General features: G+C 46.1%; 1 protein-coding gene across 1 annotated transcript; it reads left to right on the top strand.

The window, feature by feature from the left end:
- Positions 1 to 17694: 17694 nt before the first annotated feature.
- Positions 17695 to 19976, top strand: LOC123050112 (uncharacterized). Its single transcript, XM_044472951.1, has 5 exons — positions 17695 to 18705; positions 18806 to 18929; positions 19072 to 19259; positions 19353 to 19522; positions 19610 to 19976. Exons 1-5 carry the CDS (start codon positions 17796 to 17798, stop codon positions 19844 to 19846), a joined length of 1629 nt encoding a protein of 542 aa, XP_044328886.1. The 5' UTR covers positions 17695 to 17795; the 3' UTR covers positions 19847 to 19976.
- Positions 19977 to 23714: the final 3738 nt, after the last annotated feature.

Below are 23714 nucleotides of genomic sequence, written 5' to 3'. Positions count from 1 at the left end.
CACCAGGGCGCGCCTGGGGGTGCTGGCGCGCCCAGGTGGGTTGTGCCCACCTGGCACACCTCCCTCTGGTATTATTTGCACCAAAAATTCATAAATATTCAGAAAACAATCATATAAAATTTTCACGGCATTCTGAGAACTTTTATTTTTGGGTCATTTTTTATTGCACGAGAAATTCAGAAAACAGACAAAACATGGTATTTTATTTTATTTAACTAATAAAAACAGAGAATAAAAAGTAGGGACAGAAAGTAGTTCTTACTAAATTCATCAACTTCATACCGCTCAAAAATGATTCATTAATAAGGTTGATCAGGTCTTATTAACAACCACTTTCGATTAGCATGAAACCGAAGAACTTTCGTAAATCACTAAGTTACCTCAATGGGGACATGAATGTCCCCAAGAATAAGCATTTCATATTTCTTTTTGATAGTAGGTAGAGGTATTTGAAAACTTCCAATAGTGATTATCGGATATTTTTCAATAACATTAATACCATTCACTTGGAATTGTTTCTTCGGAAAGTGCACCGTATGCTCATTACCATTAATATGAAAAGTGACCTTGCTTTTATTGCAGTCAATAACAGCCCCTGCAGTGTTCAAGAAGGGTCTACCAAGGATAATCGACATGTTGTCGTCCTCGGGCATCTCAAGTATAACAAAGTCAGTCAAAATAGTAACATTAGCAACAACAACGGGCACATCCTCACAGATACCGATAGGTATGGCAGTTGATTTGTCAGCCATTTGCAAAGATATTTTAGTAGGTGTGAGTTTATTCAAGTCAAGTCTTTTATATAAAGAGAAAGGCATAACACTAACACAAGCTCCTAAATCACACAAAGCAGTTTTCACATAATTCTTTTTGATAGAGCAAGGTATAGTTGGTCTTCCTGGATCTCCAAGTTTTTTAGGTACTCCGTCTTTGAAAGTATAATTAGCAAGCATAGTGGAGATTTCAGCTTCTGGTATTTTTCTCTTGTTTGTGATGATGTCTTTCATATACTTTGCATAAGGAGGCATTTTCAAGATACCAGTCAAGCGAGTACGCAAAAAGACTGGCCTCAGCATTTCAACAAAGCGTTCAAATTCTTCATCATCATTATTTTTAGTTGACTTTGGTGGAAAAGGCATAGGTTTTTGAACCCACGGTTCTCTTTCTTTACCGTGTTTCCTAGCCACAAATTCTGTTTTATCATATCTTTTATTCTTAGGTTGTGGGTTATAAGATTAACATGGTTCTATTTCCACATTATTATCTGGTTCTTTATCATTATTTGGTTGAGTGTTTTCATGAACCTCATCATTATCTTTTTCATTATCACTAGGTGAGTGTTCATTACCAGATTGAGTTTCAGCATCAGAGATAGAAGTTTCATTTGCATTATCAGGAGGTTTCTCTATTTCAGGTTCACTAGAAGTGTGCAAAGTCCTATCATTTTTCTTTTTAGAAGGACTAGGTGCATTAGTGTTGGCTCTTTGTGAATCTAGTTAAATTCTTTTTGGGTGTCCCTCAGGATAAAGTGGTTCCTGAGTCATTTTACCTCCTCTAGTTGCAACTCTAACAGCAAAGTCATGCATATTATGATTCATTTCATCAAGTAATTCTCTTTGTGATTTATCAACTTGTTCTAGTTGAGTTTGAACCATAGAAGCATGTTTTCCAACACCTCTCACATAATTTGAAATTCTAAATAACAAGTCACTCAAGCGAGCAATCATATCAGAATTATATTTCAATTGTTTCATAACATTTCCATTGAAGTGATCTTGTTTTCTAATGTAGTTTTCAAACTCATAAAGGCATTGACTAGGATGCATATTGTGAGGATTATCATTATCATTGAACTTCATAAGAGAATTTACCTCTACCCCCTTAGGCAGTGGTGGTGTATTAAGCCCATGTATTTCTTCAATTGGAGGTAAATTTTTAACATCCTCAGCTTTAATACCTTTTTCCTTCATAGTTTTCTTTGCCTCTTGCTTATCTTCAGGACTGAGATCTAATATACCCCTCTTCTTCAGAGTGGGTTTAGGCGGTGGTTCAGGAATAGTCCAATCATCATAATTCTTCAATATGTTATTCAATAAGTCTTTAGCTTGAGCAATAGTTCGTTCCCTGAAAACACAACCAGCACAACTATCTAGGAAGTCCCTAGAAGCATCGGTTAGTCCATTATAGAAGATATCAAGTATTTCATTTTTCTTAAGAGGATGATCAGGCAAAGCATTAAGTACCTAGCAAAGCCTCCCCCAAGCTTGTGGGAGACTCTCTTCTTTAGTTTGCACAAAGTTAAATATTTCCTGTAAGGCAGCTTGTTTCATATGAGCAGGAAAATATTTTTCAGGGAAGTAATAAATCATATCCTGGGGACTACGCACAGAACTAGGAGCAAGAGTATTGTACCAAGATTTAGCATCACCCTTTAATGAGAAAGGAAATAATTTGAGAATAAAACAATAGCGAGTTTTCTCATCATGAGTAAAAAGGGTGGCTATATCATTCAACTTAGTAAGATGTGCCACAACAGTTTCAGTTTCATAACCATGGAAAGGATCAGATTCAACCAAAGTAATTAACTCTGGGTCGACAGAGAATTCATAATCCTTATCATCAATAAAGATAGGTGAAGTGGCAAACTTAGGATCACATTTCATTCTAGCATTCAGAGATTTTTCTTTATACTTGTGTAATAATTTCTCTAGATCATCTCTATCTCTACAAGCAAGAATATCTCTAGTTGTCTCTTCACTCATAACATAACCTTCCAGTACCTTAGGCAATTCATATCTAGGAAGGCTAGTTCTAGCAGGTGTTTCAGGAGTTTCAGTTTCAAGCTCATCATTAGATTCAACAACATCATGTTGTATAACTCTAGCAATTTGTGCATCAAGAAATTCACCAAGTGGCACATCATCATTATCAAGCAAGGTACTAGCATCATCATAAGCATCATTAATAGTAGAAGTAGCATCATCAATAACTTGTGGCATATCAGAATTAATAGCATGTGGTGGTGTTGCAAGTTTACTCATAACAGAAGGTGAATCCAAAGCAGAACTAGATGGCAGTCCCTTACCTCCCCTCGTCTTTGAGGGAAATATCTTAGTCTTTGGATCCTTCAGATTCTTCATAGTGATAATATGATAATAATCCCAAGTGACTCAACAAATATAGCTATGCTCCCCGGCAACGGCGCCAAAAAAGGTCTTGATAACCCACAAGCATAGGGGATCGCAACAGTTTTCGAGGGTAGAGTATTCAACCCAAATTTATAGATTCGACACAAGGGGAGCCAAAGAATATTTGAAGGTATTAGCAGCTAAGTTGTCAATTCAGCCACACCTGGAGATTAATTATCTGCAGCAAAGTGATCAGTAGCAAAGTAGTTTGATAGTTTTGATAGTAGTGACAGCAGCAACGGTAACAGTAACAGTGATAGCAGTAATTTCGTAGCAAGTGTAACAGTGATAATAGCAGTAGTAACTTAGTAGAAACAATATAAGATAAATTCATAGGCATTGGATCGGTGACTTGTTGGATGATATTCATCATGTGATAGTTATAACCTAGGGCGATACGGCACTAGCTCCATTTCATCGATATGATATAGGCATGTATTCCGTAAATAGTCATACGTGCTTTATTAAAAGAACTTGCATGACACCTTTTGTCCTACCCTCCCGTGGCAGCGGGGTCCATATTGGAAAATAAGGGATATTAAGGCCTCCTTTTAATAGAGAACCGGAACAAAGCATTAACACATAGTGAATACATGAACTCCTCAAACTACGGTCATCACCGAGAGTGGGCCCGGTTATTGTCACTCCGGGGTTGTCGGATCATAACCGTAGTAGGTGACTATAACTTGCAAGATCGGATCTAGATCATGGATATAATGATGATAACATAAACGGTTCAGATCTGAAATCATGGCACCCGGGCCCAAAGTGACAAGCATTAAGCATGGCAAAGTTATAGCAACATCAATCTAAGAACATGGTGGATACTAGGGATCATGCCCTAACAAAACTAACTCGATTACATGATGAATCTCATCCAACTCCTCACCGACCAGCGAGCCTACGAAGGAATTACTCACTCCCAGTGGGGAGCATCATGGAATTGGCGATGGAGATGGGTTCGTGATGATGAAGAATGAAGATCCCCCTCTCCGGAGCCCCAAACGGACTCCAGATCTGCCCTCCCGAGGAAGAACAGGGCTTGGCGGCAGCTCCGTCTCGTGGATCGCGATAATTCTTTCTCCCTGATTTTTTCCTGGAAATATGTGATTTTATAGTATCAGGGGGGTCGTCAGCGGGGCCATCAGGTGGGTACAACCCACCTGGGCGCGCCAGGAGAGGGGGGGCGCGCCCTGGTGGGTTGTGCCCAACCAGGGGCCCCTCTCTGGTGGGTCTTGGCTCCAGAAATTCTTATTATTGGTATAAAAATCCTCGCAAAGTTTCCTTCCATTCCGAGAACTTTTATTTCTGCACAAAAACAACTCCATGGTAGTTCTGCTGAAAACAGCGTCAGTCCGGGGTTAGTTTCATTCAAATCATGCAAATTAGAGTCCAAAACAAGAGGAAAAGCATGAGAAAAAGTAGATACGTTGGATACGTATCACGCCGCATCACGACAGTCGGTTTTCGGCTTTGTCTACCGAGGTGCTTGACCGGGCTAGCCGGAAACACAATCGAGTAGTTCTCCCTTTACTACCTTAGCCGAAAAACGGAATGTAAGGTGGTAAGCGCAGGAGCCGGGCAACCCAACTATTGACCAAAGACGTGATTCGGAGCCGATGCATATAATGCAGTATCCGGGACGACGAAGTGTACTCTGAGAGTGTTCGGACTTTCTATTGTTGAAGATATGTATATGGCTTGAATAGAGCCCCTGGCGATTTAAGTTGTACCAAGGTGTATCTGCCAATTTGAACGTAAAGTGGGAAAACAGAAAAAGGCCAATACCAAACAAGGCTGGGCGAAACTGTTTCCATTATAATCTGATTGGTACGTCAAAACGTATTTTTACAGAAGATGGAATAAACACCACGGCTATTTTACATGCCGAGAACAAGGGAAAGTTGTATACAGGTCCTAAATTTGAAAAGATGATCTAGAAGATCCTTTGGACATTCTGCCACACGTCTGCGCCACTTTTCACCTTGGTGTAGGATCCTTTGAGAGGATCAACAATCGAATATGTATAAGGGTCCTAGAAGGGGGCCCTTATTAGTTCCAGAAATTGATGCGGGCTGTAAAGAACCTGAAAAAATAAAAACAAGAAAAAAGGTGGAGCAATATGTAGGTCCGGATAGGGTCAAGCCTATTGTGGACCCTATGTTTAGCATGCCTCCGTCCTTGCCCATGGAATTTTTAACGCATAGTTATGTACGCGCGGTACGTATGCTGATTAGGGTGGGGCATTGGCGGAGGCCGAATTGCTAATCTAGCTCTAGATGAGCTGGACTGTCGTTCTGCAGGGTACACCGGACTCGTTTAACAGTGTCCGAAGGCTTGACTGCCAGTGTGGTTTTCGGCCTAGCAAGGCCACCCTGCACCTCAGCCGCGAGGGCCGCGGTATGCTCCTCTGTACGGAGGGAGCGCTCCATGTTTCCATTGACTGTTATAACGCCATGTGGTCCAGGCATCTTAAGCTTGAGATAAGCGTAGTGCGGGACTGCATTGAAACGGGCGAAAGCGGTTCGTCCGAGTAGTGCGTGATAGCCACTTCGGACGAGACAATGTCGAAGATCAGGTCTTCGCTCCGGAAGTTATCCGGTGAACCGAAGACGACTTCCAACGTTATGGATCCTGTGCAACAGGCCTCTACGCCGGGTATAACCCCTTTAAAGGTGGTTTTAGTGGGTTTGATTCTTGATGGGTCAATGCCCATTTTACGGACGGTGTCCTGATTGAGCAGATTAAGACTGCTGCCGCCGTCCATAAGGACTCGCGTGAGGTGGAATCCGTCAATAATTGGATCGAGGACCAAAGCAGCCGAACCCCCATGACGGATACTGGTCGGGAGGTCTCTGCGATCGAAGGTGATCGGACAGGCTGACCACAGATTAAATTTTGGGGCGACTGGCTCTAAGGCATAGACATCCCTTAACGCGCGCTTGCACTCCAGCTTGGGGATATGAGTGACGTAGAACATGTTCACTGTTTTGACCTCGGGGGGAAATTTCTTCTGTCCCCCTGTGTTTTGTGGGCGAGGCTGTTCTTCGTCGTCCTCGCTAGGGGGGCCTTTCCCCTTATGTTCGGTGTTGACCTTGCCGGCCTGTTTAAAGACCCAACAATTTCTGTTGGTATGATTGGCAGGCTTATCGGGGCTGCCATGAATCTAGCAAGGCCGCTCGAGTATTTTGTCCAAACTAGATGGACCATCTCTGTTTCCTTTGAATGACTTCTTCCGCTGACCGGCTTTAGAACCACTGAATCCGGCGTTAACCGCCATGTCTTAGGTATCTTGGTTGTTGCTTCGACGCTTGTGCTTGTTGCGTCGTGGCTTGCCATTGCCATCCCTGGCTTCAGAGGTGCCAGGGTTGCTGGTGCTATTGCTTCTACGAGCTAGCCAGCTACTTTCTCCCGCGCAAAGCGGGTCATAAGTGCGGTAAGGGCTGCCATGGACTTCAGCTTTTCTTGGCCGAGGTGTCGGGCGAGCCACTCATCTCGGACGCTGTGTTTAAAGGCCGCGAGTGCTTCGACGTCCAGACAATCCACAATTTGGTTCTTTTTTATCAAGAACCTGGTCCAAAGTTTCCGGGCTGATTCTCCGGGCTGCTGGACTATGTGACTAAGGTCGTCGGCATCTGGAGGCCGAACATAGGTACCTTGGAAGTTGTCTCTAAATGCTTCCACCAAGTCTTCCCAGCTTCCAATAGAGTTTTCTGGGAGGCTATTCAGCCAGTGTCGTGCTGGCCCCATGAGTTTTAGGGGCAGGTACTTGATGGCGTGGAGGTCATCGCCGCGAGCCATGTGAATGTGGAGAAGAAAATCTTCGATCCATACTGCGGGATCCGTGGTGCCATCGTATTATTCAATGTTCACGGGTTTAAATCCTTCGGGGAACTGGTGCTCCATAACCTCATCAGTGAAGCATAAGGGGTGTGCGGCACCTCTGTATCGAGCAATGTTGCGGCGCAGTTCGGATGAAGTCCAAATGCGGTTCTCGGCTCGAGTGAGGTTGTGTCTGTCATGCCAGGCCTCATGGCCGTCCTCTCGTGTCGGAGCACGCCCCCTTGACCCATATATTGATCTTGTCTGACCGGCTCTACTGTCCAGGTCCTTGCGTAAGTCATAGGTATAGTCCGGGGCTGCTGCCTCCCTGCCTCGACGGAGGGGTGGCGCGGGCTGGTATTCGGGGTTGGTAGCCGGTCTGTCCCGTCTGCGTGGTGGTCGGTCGGGTTCGTCGGCAGTTTCATGCTTTGGTGGTATTGGCTCAAGGGCCTCGTTGTCAAATTGAGGTAATAGCTTACGCTTCGGGTAACTCTTGGTTGAGCGTTCGAGGCCGTATTCCTCGGCTGCCAGGACATTAGTCCATCTGTCATTGAGTATATCCTGTTCAGCTTGAAGCTGGTGCTGCTTCTTTGTCAGGCTTCTCGCAGTGGCGATTAGCCTGCGCTTAAAGCGCTCTTGCTCGAGGGGCTCCTCCGGCACGATGAAGTCTTCATCGTCGAGGCTCACATCCTCTTCGGAGATCAGTAGGTAGTTACTATCCTCCGAGTCTTCGTTCCCGATTGGATCATCGGGGTTAACTTGCCCATCCTCCCAATCATCCTGTTCGGATGTTGGCTCAACAGGGGTTTCGGGGTCTTCGGCATTCTCCGGAGTGTTATTGTCTTCGGTGCCGGTATTGCTATCTTTTTCCCGACACGATTTTGAGCGGTGCCGCTGACGTCGACGCTTTAGTGGTGCTTCGGCAGGCTTGTCCTCAACCGGATCCTTCTTGCCGTCGTCGTCATCTTCTTTGGGTGTATCCACCATGTATACGTCGTATGTGAAGGTGGCCGTCCAATGTCCGGTAAACGGAGGGTTTTGGCCTTGATCGTCTCCGGCATCGTTGTCCATACCGTCGATGTCTTCGGAGGCATAGTCCAGCATGTCGGTTAGATCTTCGACAATGGCTATGAAGTGGGTGGTGGGTGGGACATAAAATTCCCCGCTCTCAGCCCCTGGTCTAGGCTGGGCGTATTTCGGAAGCGATTCCTCTGTAATAGCGAGGGATCCCATTAAGTCCAGAGTCTCGTTTAGGAGCGAGGTTTGGACCCAGAAGCGAGAGTTCGTCAGGCCGACCAGGGTGAGGTCCTCCTGGCCGCGCCCGCTTGTCGCGGACCTCGAGAGTTCGAATTTAGAGTCCAAGGGAGAGTCCGGCGCTTTAGTGACAAGGGGAGTTCGGTTCGTCTTTGAGTTTGCTGATGACGCCGTCCCCTCCGGATCTCCTGTAGCGAGTTCCATAATTTGCAGGGAGTCCGGTGGGCTCTAAATTCCCATCTTCGGATCCGGTGGTCCGCTCTGGATCCAAGGCCGGAGCGGCGGTCGGGGCCGCGAATCCTTCGAAGATCAAGTCTCCTCGGATATTGGCGACATAGTTTAGGTTCCCGAAACTGATCTGATGACCAGGGGCGTAGCTGTCGATCTGCTCAAGGTGGCCAATCGAGTTGGCACGCAGTACGAAGCCGCTGAATATGAAGATTTGGCTGGGGAGGAAAGTATCCTATGAAACGGCATCATTGTAGGTGATCGAGCTAGCCATCGAACCTTGTGTCGACAGCACACAGGAACTCTCAATGAAAGCTCCAATGTCAGTGTCAAAACCAACCGATCTCGGGTAGGGGGTCCCAAATTGTGCGTCTGAGGATCAAAGGTAATAGGAGGCAGGGGACACGATGTTTACCCAGGTTCGGGCCCTCTTAATGGAGGTAATACCTACTTCCTGCTTGATTGACTTTGATGAGTATAGGGGTTACAAGAGTTGATCTACCTCGAGATCGTAATGGCTAAACCCTACATGTCTAGCCTATATGATTGTGATTGCCTCTACGGACTAAACCCTCCGGTTTATATAGACACCGGAGGGGCCTACGGTTATACAGAGTTTGTTTACATATAAAGGAATCTTCGTATCCGAACGCCAAGCTTGCCATCCATGCAAAGGAGAGTCCCTTCCGGACACGGGGGAAACCTTCTATCTTGTATATTCACGGCCCACCAGTCCGGCCCATGTCACACAGCCCGGACGCCCCGGGACCCCCTAATCTAGGACTCCCTCAGTCGTCGTTGTTCAAGCATGGGACGGGGATGGAGTTGGGGGCATGGATATTGAGGCGGCGGCCTTGGTGGTGGGAGCGGCGGTGCCCGTGGGTGGGGCTCGCCGCTCGGGTGGTGGCTGGTTGCCATAGGCATGTGGGCGGCATGGCGACCAGTGTGCGACGGCCGAGGGTGGTGCAGCGGGCGTCCTTGTGGCCTATTGTATTCCGCCCGGGAGGCGAAGAGGGCTTGCCGGGGTGAAAACCCTCTCTAGCCCTGCCAGGCCAACGGCGGTGGCACCTATGGGAGTCGTCTCCTTCTTGAAGGCATCATTGCGGTTCCTCTTCGTCCTCCTTGTTGCTCTGGGGGAAACCTTCATCCGTAGATCGGGCGGTGGCAGCACTCCGGTGTCGTGTCCTTTTTTAGAGGAAAAGGGCTCGAGAGCCCCGGCTCCATTGCGTTAATCAATGAAACCAACATCAGTTTTACAACACTCCAAAGTCTCGAGCAGGCAGTAGCTAAGAGGTAACCTCTTCATACTACACCTCTAAAACATAACTAAAACAGGAATAAAAGGTCCAAAGGGACGCACACCACGGCTATACATCTGTTCGCCTGACAATACACAGAAAGACACCACACCCGGTGTTACATCATTTCATCCAGGCTCACAGGGCATGCAACGCGGGCCACCAGCATAAGAAGAGGATGCCCTTCGCGCTCATCTTGCCCAATAGGCTCAGGGATCAGCATACGGCAGCATCTCTGTCCTAGCCAGGGTGTGGCCACATAAGCAGAGGAGGCTCTCTGATCTTTTGTTCCAGTCTTGCCACAAGCCACCTCACTTTGTCCTTGACAGGGCCTGAGTACAGGATTTCCCACGCTGACAGCATAGCTGCCATCTTTCTCCACACCTCCTGCATATCAGACCACATAGCACGGCCAAAATACATGTCATTGTGAAGTTTCCATAAGGCCCACATAGCTGCTGCCTGGTATATTTTAAGAGAAATATTCAAATTACTATTCCACCAGTCTAGCGTGGAGGCAATATCAGTAATATTAGCAGTATCAGCTAGTTCATTAATATTTCTCCAAATCTCCTTCGCAACCACACACTCAAATAACAAATGCCTCCCAGTTTCATGCTCAGTACAAAACAAATAGGAGAGATCATCTACATGCTGTCTCTTACTGAGATTGTCTCTAGTAAGCAGCTTATTATTAAAAGCTAGCAATATGAAAATCTGTACCCTAGGTGGGATTTTAACTTCCCACATTTTAGGACCATTCCCAGGAATAACCCCTCTAAAATTTATAATTTTATATAAAGATTTAACTGAGTAGGTACCATTAGCCTCATAGTTCCAAACTAATGTATCAGCAGCACTCGAAAGATGAACATTTTTAATGCACCCAAACAGCGCATTCCAGGACTGCATCATGTCCTGAGAAAAACACCTCCTGAAATTTACTTTCAGGCTAGTTCCATCCCACACATTTGCAACAGTCACATTGTGTTCAGTAGCAATATTGTACAGATCCCAGAACTGGGTGGCCAGGCTAACTTGTCCACACCACTTACCCTCCCAGAACCTAATAGATTCTCCATTACCCACCTTCCAGAAGTATCCAATATTGGCTGCTCTAGCAGCCCACATGACATTTTTCCAGAAGGGGGAAGCACCATCCGAGGTGCAACTGAAAATGTTGGGATTGTGGGTATCATATTTATCATCAATAATTTGCTTCCAGATTTTACCATCCCCCAAGGCATATCTTTTAACCCAGGAGGCTAGCATACACAGATTAAATCAGCTAGGTTAGTTATACCCAAACCACTATACTCCCTTCTAAGAGTAACAGTCCCCCAAGCAGCCAAGTGGTACTTGTGGTGTCCCTCATAGTTATCCCAAAAGCAATGGGAAAGTTGGGAGTTAATCATATTTAGAGCCCATTTAGGGAATTTAATTATCCCCATGAGGTAGGAGGGGATACAGGCTAGGCAGGATTGAACTAGAATAAGGCTTTTGCCATACGATAGAAGTCTCCCTCTCCACCCAGCCCCTCTTTTAACGATCTTATCAATCACAGGCTGCAAGTCCTCCCTCCTAATCTTAGAGTGGTGCAGGGGGCTCCTAAATACTTAATTAGGAAGGCTCCAATTTTACGGCCAAAGCACTGGGCAAATTTAACAGCCTCATCATGTTCTATATTAATAGGAACTAAGTCACATTTATGAAAATTAATCCTCATCCCTGACATCTGCTCAAAGCAGGATAATAACCACTTGAGATGTTTAGCATTCTCCAGTTTATCATCCAAGAACAAAAGTGTCTCATCTGCATATTGCATACTGATCACTCTAGCAGGTGTGTTAGGAGAAAAAAATACCCGAACTATAGTTATTACCAGCCGCTTTAACTAGTATTCTAGTGAAGACATCTGCAACTATATTAAACAATAAAGGGGAGGCTGGATCGCCTTGTCTAACCCCTTTACCAACCAAAAAGAAATCACTATTGGTGTCAATTATCCTGACCCCAACAGATCCTTTTATTAACAGAGACTTAATCTTGCTCATCCACTTAGAGCTAAAACCCCTTTTATGCATAACATCAAGCAAGAATTCTCTATTAATTTTATCATAAGCTTTATCATAGTCTAATTTAAAAACAAAGCCTGGCTTATTGTTCTTAGCAGCTGAATGTATAATTTCATGTGCAGCTACTATGCTTTCAGTAATAAAACTGCCTTTTAATAAAAGCAGTTTGGTTCTGGGAAATAATATCATCACACACAGGACCAAATCTGTTACTGGTGCATTTAGAATTTTTTTTAAGCTATAGTTAGTCATAGCCAATGGTCTAAATTTTTCCAGCTTCACAGCCTCATTTTCTTTAGGAACCAAAGTAAGAAGGGAGAAATTTAATCTATACAGATCTAATTCCCCCTTCTCCCAGTCTCTAAACAAAGAGAAAAGATCTTTTTTGGTGACCTCCCAGAATTGTTGATAAAAAAAAGGGAACCCATCTGGACCCGGAGCACCTTCAACATATGAGCCAAAAACAGCCTCCTTAATCTCTTGTTCAGAGAAGGGAGCATCATGCCTAACATTATGAACATCCGTAACTTTACTACTATGGTCCCAGAAGTCCTCACTTAGATTAATATCTAGTTTATCCTGGAAACCAAAAAGCTTGCGATAAAAATCCACAACAGTTTTCAAAATACTTGGGGTGTCAGTGACAATTCCATCTTCACTTTCCAGCATCAGTATCTGCTTCTTCCTTCTTTTTTGATCAGCCACCGCCTGAAAATACTGTGTGTTTTGCTCTCCTTCCAGGATGTCCCTATCTTTGGATCTCTGTCTGGATTTGATCTCTTCCCTCCTCCAAATTTCATTCAATTCACCTGAAGTGCATTTTCTCCTCTATTTAGATCTAGGAGAAAGAGGGTTAGATTCTGCAAAGATGTCTAAACAGTTATACTCTGCCACCAAGGCTTGCTTCTGCCTATTTTGGGCAGCCTCATAATTGAGCATCCACCCATTGATAGCATTTCGAGTAACCCTAATTTTAAATTGCCAAATATCAATGGCTTTAGTGGCATTTCCTTTAGTGTTCCAGGCTTTACAGACTATATCTCCGAAACCTTCCACTTCTAAGCACCACTTTTCAAACCTAAACATTTTAATTTTTGGAACAGGGATAGCTTTAGTGTCAACCACCATGGGGGTGTGGTCACTACCCACTCTAGGCAAAGTTTTTAATTGAGTAGCATGATACATAGCATCCCAACCTACAGTCATAAAAACTCTGTCTAGGGTTGCCATGATCATATTGTCTTGGTTATTACGCCAGGTATATTTCCTGCCAGAGTTTTTAAGCTCAATCAGACCAAATTTATTCACCCAATCATTAAACATATCAGCCCAATGATGGTTTATTTGGCCTGTACTCTTCTCCTTGGCTTCTCTAATGAGATTAAAATCCCCTCCTATAATGGTAGGACCATCCCATCCAGCTAGGATATTGTGCAATTCATTAATAAACTCCCATTTCAACGCATCATATGTAGAACCATATACAGATACCAGCTTCCATTCTTTTTGATCTTGCTTATTCTTCAAAGACATAGAGATACAAAAAGCATGAATATTACATGTGCTAATATCAAGAAGGTCTTCTTTCACTCCTATAAGGAGCCCCCCTGCTGTATTATCAGCAGGAAGCCACTTCCATAAGAAACCACATCTATTATCAATGGATTCCAATTGCAAAGTAGTGAAAGTTTCTTTCTTAGTTTCAGAAAAGCAAATAATATCTGGGCATTGAGTTCTAATCAACTCTTGCACTCTCAGAATTTTTCCAGGGTTATTTAAGCCTCTGACATTCCAAAAAATGACTATCGTTTAATAATAAATTCAATTCTTCTCCTACGTCTACTGTTTCTGCTATTAACCACCTCAGTCCACGAGTGATCAAGGTCCTGGTCCACATTTATCTATGTACCAGATGATTCACCTGATCTACGCTCACACCTTCGAGGACACAAATTAAACTCCTCTCCAGTGATATCAATATCAGGAGGAAGGAACATACCTGGAATGTTTTCATGGAAAATACTTAACCTCTCTCTCTCCACCTCTTTAATGATAGCTACATTATTAGAGGCAGAAGAAGTATTTCCCAAATCAATGCCAGAGCCATTAGCAATATCAATTAAATGCTCATTATCCAAGCAAGCAAAAGAGTTGTCCATACCTTTACCCTGTTTGTATCTGGGGATTTCCAAGTCCATCCTCTTCTTTAATTCTTGAGCTTTTTGTAGGGCTAGGCCATCTCTTTTCACCCTGTCACTCATTCTGGTAGCTACTACAGGACCCCATTTTTTCCTTCTTAGCATTTGTAGCAGCAGCATTACCTTGCCCATTAGCATCACCGTTTCCCCCAGTAGCATCAAACTGAGGCAAGAGGTGGACACCAATGTTTTCACCAGGTTTATTCTTAACTATCTCCACATAACTCTTTGGCATAGGTGCCCCTTGCAGTTTGTTGAACACTGATTTCTCTAGACTTGTTTTTACTTCATTAGTGCACATAGTACTGCTCTTGCTCTTGTGTCTGGGGGTAGCAGAAGGCATGGGGGTATGATTTGTTTCGCTGGTATTGTTATCATGCCCAGTATCCATTTCTCCCCCCAGGAGATCATCATCTTCAAATTCATCATTTCCACCCTGATCGGTCCCTATGTCTCCCTTCTTTGGATCAGATGGATCATTATAACTATGCCCAGCCACTGCTTCCTCCTCCACAGTAAATTTTAGCAAGTATAATTCATGGTTTAATTCCACCACTCTATCAGCAGGAATTTTCTTTGGATCTCTTACAGCCACCTGTATCCTCACTTTTTCATAAAGCTTCTAAATATCAGGTGCCAGTCCACATTAACTAGAATCCCCAGTATGGTGGCTATTTGAACAAAAGTGTTCCAGCTGTACCATTTTGGAGGTAGCCCCTCCATCACCACCGAGGTCTCTGTCAAGGAATCATATGAAGATACATCTCCCAGCCAGTTTTCAAAGGAGATTGTAACACCTTTCTTTTTCAGGTTAATTGAGTCATATTCCACTAGCTCAAAAATTTTGTGTGTGGAGGAAATCTCACCAGGAACTTGCTTTTGTCGAATGGTCTTATCTGCCATGGCCAGTTAGTTTTCCACATATCTGCAAAACATTGTCCCAGCTCTTCAGCAGAGATGACTCCCTATTCAACAATCACCAAACCCACATTACCAATATTCAACCATTCATTGTCATTTGCTCCTCCTGTCTCCACATGAAAGAAACCCAATCCTGTATTGGCACTTCCTCAGTATTGAGCATCAGGGTAGGTCTTGTATAATGTAGGACAGGCATCCATGTGATGTCCAGGAGTTTTACACATGAAACATACCTTGGGGACAGGGAACATCCCTACAACGTGCCTTGGGACCCCACAATTGTAGCAGATTGCACCAATGAACTTAGGATCCACATGGTAGCTACCTGCTTCATCAATAGACTTAGTGGCTTGACTTATCCCAGCACCAACTTCTGAGTTTTTCTGGTTCTTGGCCTTCTGCTTCTTTTTTTGACTTACTAGTCCCTGGTTGCCCTAGTTGCACAGATTGACTGCTTCCCCCAGTCTGCCCACTGCTGCTCCCCGCAGGCTGCTGCTGATAATTGATGGTTGGACCAGCCGGCGGCGGGAAATACTGGTATGGGAACTGCATCTGCTGAGGCCACTGCGGCACCTGACTGTACTGGTTACCCCAGCCACCTCCAGGATATCCAGAAAACATGTGGCCCGGAGGAACCAGATTCGATCCAGGCATCAGAGGCGCAATCGGTGGCCTAGAGTAGATAGACATGGGGGGGCCTATATTTTGCGCAGGGGGCCTAGCCGGAGGAACAGCGAGGACGGTGATCGGAGCTGTAGGTCTCCCCGTCTCGTTCCTCCCCCTTCCTGTAGCATATCTCCCTCCACCCCTCGAGATCTCCCGGCCGCCTCCACCAGCCATCTTCTTCACCACCGCAGAAAACGGGGTCCTCCCAGTCTTCCTCGACCACAGATCCCTCGAAAAACTGAATTGCTTAGGTTGTGGCAGCTGATCTGATCTCCCTATTGGGTGGCAATCTTCAGCAGAGAACTCAACTTTCTCCACCAAATCTTTCCTAATCCAGACCAGATTTTGGTGAGAGGCACTCTTGCGGTGAACCCTAGCATTGGGGAATTTATCTGCCTCCCGAGACCTGCCGCTGGGAGGCGTATTTCCACTAGGCACCTCCTTCGCCATCACCTCAGAACCAACGGCCGCTACTGCGCCACGTGGCTCCATCTCGCCCCGTCCATTGTCACCACCCCTAGCAGTAGGGCCCTCCTGGCTTTGCTGTTGACTCTTCTGCTAGGTGAAGTCATCACCAACGGCGGCGGCGAGGCCCGCCTACTGGCCGGCGAGGGCACCATCCGCGCAACCTGCGGTATCCCTCTCCTCCGAGCTGCAAACTGATTTGGCGAGCTCGGCGGCGTGGATCTCTCCAGAATTCCGCTCTTATGCGGGATCCGCTCCTCCTCCGCCAGAGCTCTCATCTCCATGTGAGGAGATGAGCTCAAACTCGACTGGTCGCCGCCGGCGAGGACGAGAGATGCAGTGGTGCACCCGACGATATCACCCCCAGCAAGCACTCCCACCGCAGCGCCCTCCGGGGATCCTCTGGTTTCGCCTACGCCCTCGCCCACAGCACAAACACGGCCGTGGGGAGTGCGGGAAGGCGGGCATCCTTGCCCTTTCCTCCGCCGTGGCCTCGTCGTAGATCATCCTCGCCAGAATCCTCTGTTCCAAATCTGCCATCCTCTGACAACTCTCTGCATATCTCACCGCCGCGGATCTCGTGCTCGGGTCTATCGCCGCCGCCACCACCTGATCCGCTGCCTTCCACTCCCGCATGCGCCGGATCCACGCCGCGGCGGCGTCGCGGATCCTGGTCGCCCGCTCCACCCACCCCGAGCCCCGGTCGCCATGAGTATCCCCAGCGGAACTGGTGAGATCAGTCTCACCATCTCCGGGAAGGTTTCGAGGATGTGGAGGGGCAGTCGAGGAGGGGAAGGGGTGCGGCCGCGGTCGACGCTCGCGGACCTCGCCGGCGCAGAGTCATGCCGCGCGGCTGGAGCGGCTAGATCTGCGGTGGTGTTGGTAGGACTGGGTGTTGGCAATGGCGAGCGAGAGGCGTGGAGTCGCCGTGGTTGCGAGAGGCGTGAGAGCGAGAGGCCTGAGAGCGAGTGTCGTGTCCTTCCTGAAGGCACATCCTTGGAGCTTGCGGTTCGTCGTGCATGGCTTCTTAACTTCGTTGTGACTCGCTCACGGTGGAGGGCTCCGGAGACGTCAAGCGGCTTCCTTCCGTTAGTTCGCTTGGAGTTTTTTTTTTGGGTCGTGAAGCTTTTGCAATCGTCCTTGTATCTTGTCTTAGGTGTGTGTGGTCTATCGAGTTGTTGGGTGTGTTGTATCAGTTGGTCCGATAATGGTTGCTTTATGTATAAAGCGGCAGAAACCCTTTTTCTGAATAGATGCGACCGGAGATAAAACAAGGGAGTTGTCCGCATAATCACCACGTGCGCGCATGCTTGTGCTACTCTGCAACTGTACATGGGTACGGGCCTCCAAAACTGCCGTTTCTCTCGAAAAAAAAAATGCCGTCTTCTCGCGCCCTCTCTTCCAACCGCCGGCACGTCGAGCAAAACGCGGGCGTACGTGCGGCCGCGAACCGCCGTGGACGCTCCAACCGTCACGTCGCAACTCCTAGAACCGCCGCGGACGCTCCAACCGTCACGTCCCAACTCCTAGAACCGCCGCCCCTTCGCGCCGCATATACACCGCTCCGCGCACTGCGACGCACACTGCACTTACCCACGACACCACCATCCCGGCGGCGACTGCCGGCGACGCACGCACGCACGTACGTCTTCCTCCACCACTCCGGCGATCCGAGTTGCCATGGAGGGCGAGGGCTCCTGGCGCTTCCTCTACGACTCCGACAGCGATGACGAGCTCCTCCGCTTCGCCCGAGGGGACACGGCCGTGCCCGCTGAGCGCCAGCAGCAGCAACAGGTTCTGGCGGCTCACCACGACGGCCAGCCGGCCTATCCGGTTGCCACCGCGGCCGCGGACGCACAGCCCGTCGTCTCTGGTCAGCAAATGATGGCCGGCTTGCCATCGGCGTCGGCAATGCAACTCGATCACCATCAGGCGCCTCCCATGGTCCACGTGCAGCAGCCTCAACCGGCGCCGGCGATGGCATTCCAGCCCCGGCAGCCGCCTTCCATGATACACTCTCATTACCCTCAACCAGCGCCGGCGATGCCACTCGAGCATCAACAGATGCCTGGCGAATCGCCGGCAACGGTGCTATTCCATGACCAGCACATGATGGGTGAGTCGTCGTCGGCGATGCCACTCCATCACCAGCAGATGCTAGTTCACTCGCCGGCCATGATGCAACCCCAACACCAGCAGATGCAAGGCCTAAGCGAGCCGTCGCTGGAGGTGATGTCGACACTCGAATACCAGCGGATAATGGCCGATTTGGGTCTCACTGACCTCTACGTAGAAGACGAAGAAGTACACCTCCCTGGCGATGGTGGCGCCGCCAGCATCCCGGACCCGGAGCCTCTGGTGTTGGAGTCTGGCCTCCACAACGACCAAATACCGAAGCCATCACAGGAAGGTGGCGAGGGCCAGTTCTTCGCCGCCGCGCCGCAGCCAGGCGACTATTTGGGTCCCAGTGGCGCCGCCAGCATCCCGAACCCGGAGCCGGCGGTGACGGCTCCGGTGGTGGCACCAGCGCAGCCAGAGCAAGGATCGTGCGAACACTGCTATGTCGTCAGAGAGGTCAGGAACCACAGCGGTAAGCAACTATATATAAGCATACATTAAAACTATATGCACTCGATCGATCGCCATGCATGATCGTCCTTGAGGAGTTTGTTCCTGTGATTTTTCTGCAGCATTAGGGCCGGTGACCTTGTCGGTGCACCGCGCGACGGACGGAACATACACGCACATTATCTTGGAACTCAAAGGCACGGCCGCCCAAGGTCCAAATTCCGGCACCCAACGAATTTACAGGTGGTAAGTGACTGGGGTACTTTTTTATGCGTGAGATATAGTATAATGTTGTGTGCGTCCCATATAATTTCCATGTATTGAAATGTTTGAACATCTACTGCCTGCTAATTTTCACTACATTTTCGTTTTCTTCTCTTTGATTCAGCCTGCGTGACCTCACGCCCGAGTCGGCGCCTGAGTATGTCGAGTCCTGCATCCACAAGATGAGGAACAAAGCCGGTCCGCTGGAGGACGTCATCGGCGGCGGCGCCGCCGCCGCTAGCTCTACCATGATCCGCGCTCCTCCGGGGGGCCCGGGCTCGCCCTGGGCGCCAGAGAGGGGCATGCGGCGGCGTACATTCTCTGCCACCTCCGTGAATCTTCAATAATTTCATTCATCTTCGTACATACAATTGCGTTAGTGACACTACACTACGTTTCCTGCAGCTGAGCCGCCTACGCCGCCCGCCGAGCAAGAGGAAAAGGAGACGCGGCGGTACCTTCGTGAGGCCGCAGCCATGGCCGTGAGGGAGCTGGGATCGCTGGCCTCCGAGGTCAGGAGCGTCCGCAACCAAAGAGCTCCGGACAGTAATAGTCGCAAAGTTCTATTTAGCAGGGTAATTAAGTTAATTTGTCATTTGGGACTGCATTTTCATGTGTCACTTGGGACTACATTTTCATGTGTCATTTGGGATTTGGTGCAGCTAAGAGAACTCAACCATAAGATCAAGAGATTCGAGAAGGACTCAGCCAAGCGTGTGGGGAGCGAACTGTCCAAGATCAGGAGGGAGGTGGATGGCTTTGTGATGGAGAAAAGACAACTGTACGATATGCTTAAGGAGCTGATGCAGAGGGTAACCAAGAACTGCCACCGCGTCCCTCCCCGCGGAAATGACGATCAGGCCGGTGGCAGCGGCGCCGCTGGTGCTGCCGTGTCGTAAGATCGTAGTATCTGTAATAATCGTAGGAACACTTTCTACTTCTATGTATCCATGGTGTGTTCTATTTACATTTATGTAATGAACATGTATGTCGTTGTTGTGGACGTAATAATAAACATACGTGTATTCAGGGTGTGTTCTATTTATTTATGAAATAGTCGTAGTAGCACTTTTTACTTGTATGTAATAAACATGCTTTATTAATTAACAATATGATAAACATATGTTGTGGTTGTAGTCTTTAACACACAAGTTGAAGTATATCCTTGTAGAGTCGAACTGTTGTTGTCATATAGGCTATGCATTGACGTTGAAGATGTTCGATTCAACTCGTCTATTAGTGTTTTTTTTTAAATGGTCACCAGAGGGAAAAGGCTCCCCACCTGAATATATTTCAAATGGGTGTTGCAACATTCATATACATCGTCATAGCCTTGAGAGGAGAGATGATCACGCCGCAACCCCGATGTGATCGCGGGGCTAAGAGGTTTTTAATCTATGTGACAAGGAGGTGAGCTCGTCAATTATTGAGCAGAGTGTCAAAGTTAGTCGATTCTACCCCGTTGAACACCATTTAATTGTGTGCCCAAATATTCAAGAGGGTTGTAAGTAGGGTGAACACATTGATTGTGAGAGGCATGTGGGAGGTTTTGTTGAGATGACCACATGTCGTTGGTCGGATTTAACCTTGGTACGATTCCAATACCTTGTCAAACATGTCATGCAACATGGCATGTAAAGAATAGGTGTTCACGATCTTTAGAGGGGTGGAAGCATCATGGGAAAATTTGGTCTTGTTTAGTAGTTTTGTGGTGTACACTACTAGAAAAACAGCTATAGTCAATATGGATACTAATGACGCATTATACATGTGCGCCATTACAAAATAGTAATGACGCATCATGTGTAGGTGCGCCATTAGTAACCAAAACAGTAATGACGCACCAAGTGAAAAGTGCGTCATTATTAAGTTTGACCAAGGTTTGACCTAGTCATACAAGGTGCGCCATAACTATGTCAACTTAGTAATGTCGCACTTGGTGCGCCAAACCTTGGTCAAACTTAGTAATGGCACACTTTGCATAGGTGCGCCATTACCTATGTCAAACTTAGTAATGGCGCACCTATATAAAGTGCGGAATTACTAACTTTGACCAAGGTTTGACCAAGTCATACACATAGTAATTGCGCACTTTGTGAAGGTGCGCCATTACTAACTTTCTAGGTGGCCGAAAATTTCACCAAATGCACCCCCTCCCCCCGGAACGCCTTTTCAGTGTTTAAAAAAATAAAAGAAAATGATGAAATGTCAAAAAAAAATAAGTTTTCCATGTGATATGTGGTCTAGTTGTTGGGAAAATTTACAAATATGAATTTCGACTTTATTTGCAAAATCTCTCTGGAATTTAGTAAAATGGTCATAACTTTTGCATACGAACTCGGATTAAAAAGTTTTTTATATGAAAAATCATTTACTCGAAAAGTTACATCCAAATTCAACCGGGGGAACCCCGTTGAAGATTTTTAGAATCCCTAAAAACCTAACAGAGTAAAAGATACGGGGCTTTTAAGATCTAGAGGGGGAAAAATGGAAAAAAAATTCAAACTTAGTAATGGCGCACCATTTGCTAGGTGCGCCACTAGTAACAGAAAAAAAAATTGGTTTCGATTTTTTTTTTTGGAAAAAATGTTCAAAATATGACCGGGAGTTTGAAATATTTTTTCAAAATTTTATCACGCTCATGAACATGAACAAAGTCCTAGACATCAACAATGTTTAATAGGATTGATATGATAGATATATCAACAAGTGCCTGTTAAGTGAGCTGGTGCTGGGGTTGGATAGAACTGAGAAGTTAAGCGTGTTGGGGCTGGAGTAGTGTGAGGATGGATGATCTTCCGGGAAGTTTGACCATGGAGTGCGATTTGACTTGAGATTAAGCATATTGATCCGAGATTAAGCCATAGTGACCCGAGATTAAGAAAAAAAACAAAAAAAAAATTCTGAAAAAAAATTAAAAAAAATTTCTAAATTTTTTTTGTTAGTAATGGCGCATTTCTATGTGGTGCGTCATTACTAAGTCAAATAGTAATGGCGTACCAAATGTGCGTCATTACTAACAGTTACTAATGGCGTGCTAGTAATGACGCCATTAATAGCCAATTTTCTAGTAGTGGTAGGTTGCCCGAGTGTTTAACCGATCAAGGTACACCATCCAACCAAAGACCTTGGCTTTGTTGGCACCCGAGACTCCCAGATTGCAAGCAGCCCCGCGTCAGGTATGTCGGAAGAGAGAGCCGCATATGCCCATCTTGTTGTGACAACTTCCCCATTGAGTAGTTTTAAGGAATTCAACACCTCCGTAAGTGACACAACCTACAACAACGAATTCAAACTAGCCAACCACGAGAAGCGGCTGGCAAGATGATTACGAAGCCTCAATTCCACACTTGCTTGCAGTACATTGGTGACCAATGCATTTGGTGTACTAGGGTGGGAGTATAGAGAAGGAAATACTACTGCAAGTAGCTCTGGTTTGAGCCATCTGACATGATAGAAGAAAATGGCCTCACCGTTCCCAATAGAGCATAGGGAGATTTCTCTCGGGCTGTGAATGTGTTTGTAGATGATTTTTGCTAGGAAAGAGCTATTTGGCCTAGCCCAATGTGTAGGGGAGAGTGGTGTAGTATCCAATCTCTCTATGGTAGCTTTGTAGTATGAATGAACTTATCAGAAATTTGCAACACGAGGCAAAAGTTTTGTGCTTGTATGTTTCTAACACCAAGACCACTAACAGCTCTTGGGGGTACACATAGATTTTGGTAATACTAGCAAAAAAAGCCTGTGCTTTGCAACGGGATAATAAAATCGTGGTCTTCAAATCAAGTTCCAAATATTCACACTCCATGTATATACACGTATTTAAATATTTGTGCACCAACCGGCACGCATGCGGACGTAAGACACGTACACTCTAACATGCTCACAATGGATCGACGTTGAACTTGATCCTTGATGCGTGTATTTTTTTTAGTACATCCTTGACGCATGTACGAGAAGTAAAGAAAGGTCAGCCTCATGATGGATGAAAAACTGGAGGGCCCTATCGAAGGAACGCTCGTTTTTCTTCACTTTTACAGGTGACAGGGTGAGTAATTTACTTTACCTTTAGTGGCTGTTTCGATGAGAGATGAAGAATTCAAAAAGAAAAAAAAATTAACAAAGAGTTTTTACACTTATGGGGGCTGGGGCGGTGTAATGCCCAGAAAATTAAGCTACAATAATTCCCTGTTAATGATGCCATGTTATCGCTTTTACTGTTGTTAGAAATCATTTTGATTCAAGCCGTTCAAATTCAAATTTAAAATAAAGTCAAAAATAAAAGTTTACAAATGTCAAAACTAAAATGTGTAAACTGTGACAAATAATTCATAGGTAATATTGGTGGAGAAATAATTTTTTTATAAAATGTTTAAGCGCTAAAAAATAATTAAAACAGTGGCTTTAACAATTAACTAAATGCATTTTCTAATTTATAAAATGTTGAACTATTTTATTTGAGTACCAAACTTTTTGTTTCAGACGTATATTTAATAATGCTAATTTAGAAAACTAGTTTTGTATATTATTTAAACTAGAATAATGTGAAAGTAAAATAGAAAACAATAAATAGAAATAAATAAAAGAAAAATAAAGACAAAAACTGGAAGAAAGGAGAAAAGCCCCTCCCCTCCCCTGGGCCACTTGGCCCAGTTGGCCTGCTGGCTCAACAGCCCACCTCCATCCCTCCTGCTACCTCGCTACAGTGAGAGCTGAGGGCGTGGAGGCCATCCACCGGCCAACCAACGCCCTGGAGGCCATCCACGG

Source organism: Triticum aestivum, chromosome 2D (genome assembly GCF_018294505.1).
Source record: "Triticum aestivum cultivar Chinese Spring chromosome 2D, IWGSC CS RefSeq v2.1, whole genome shotgun sequence".
Taxonomy (NCBI): Eukaryota; Viridiplantae; Streptophyta; class Magnoliopsida; order Poales; family Poaceae; genus Triticum; species Triticum aestivum.
Note: the sequence above shows the minus strand (reverse complement) of the source record. Positions and strands in the feature narration are given on the sequence as shown.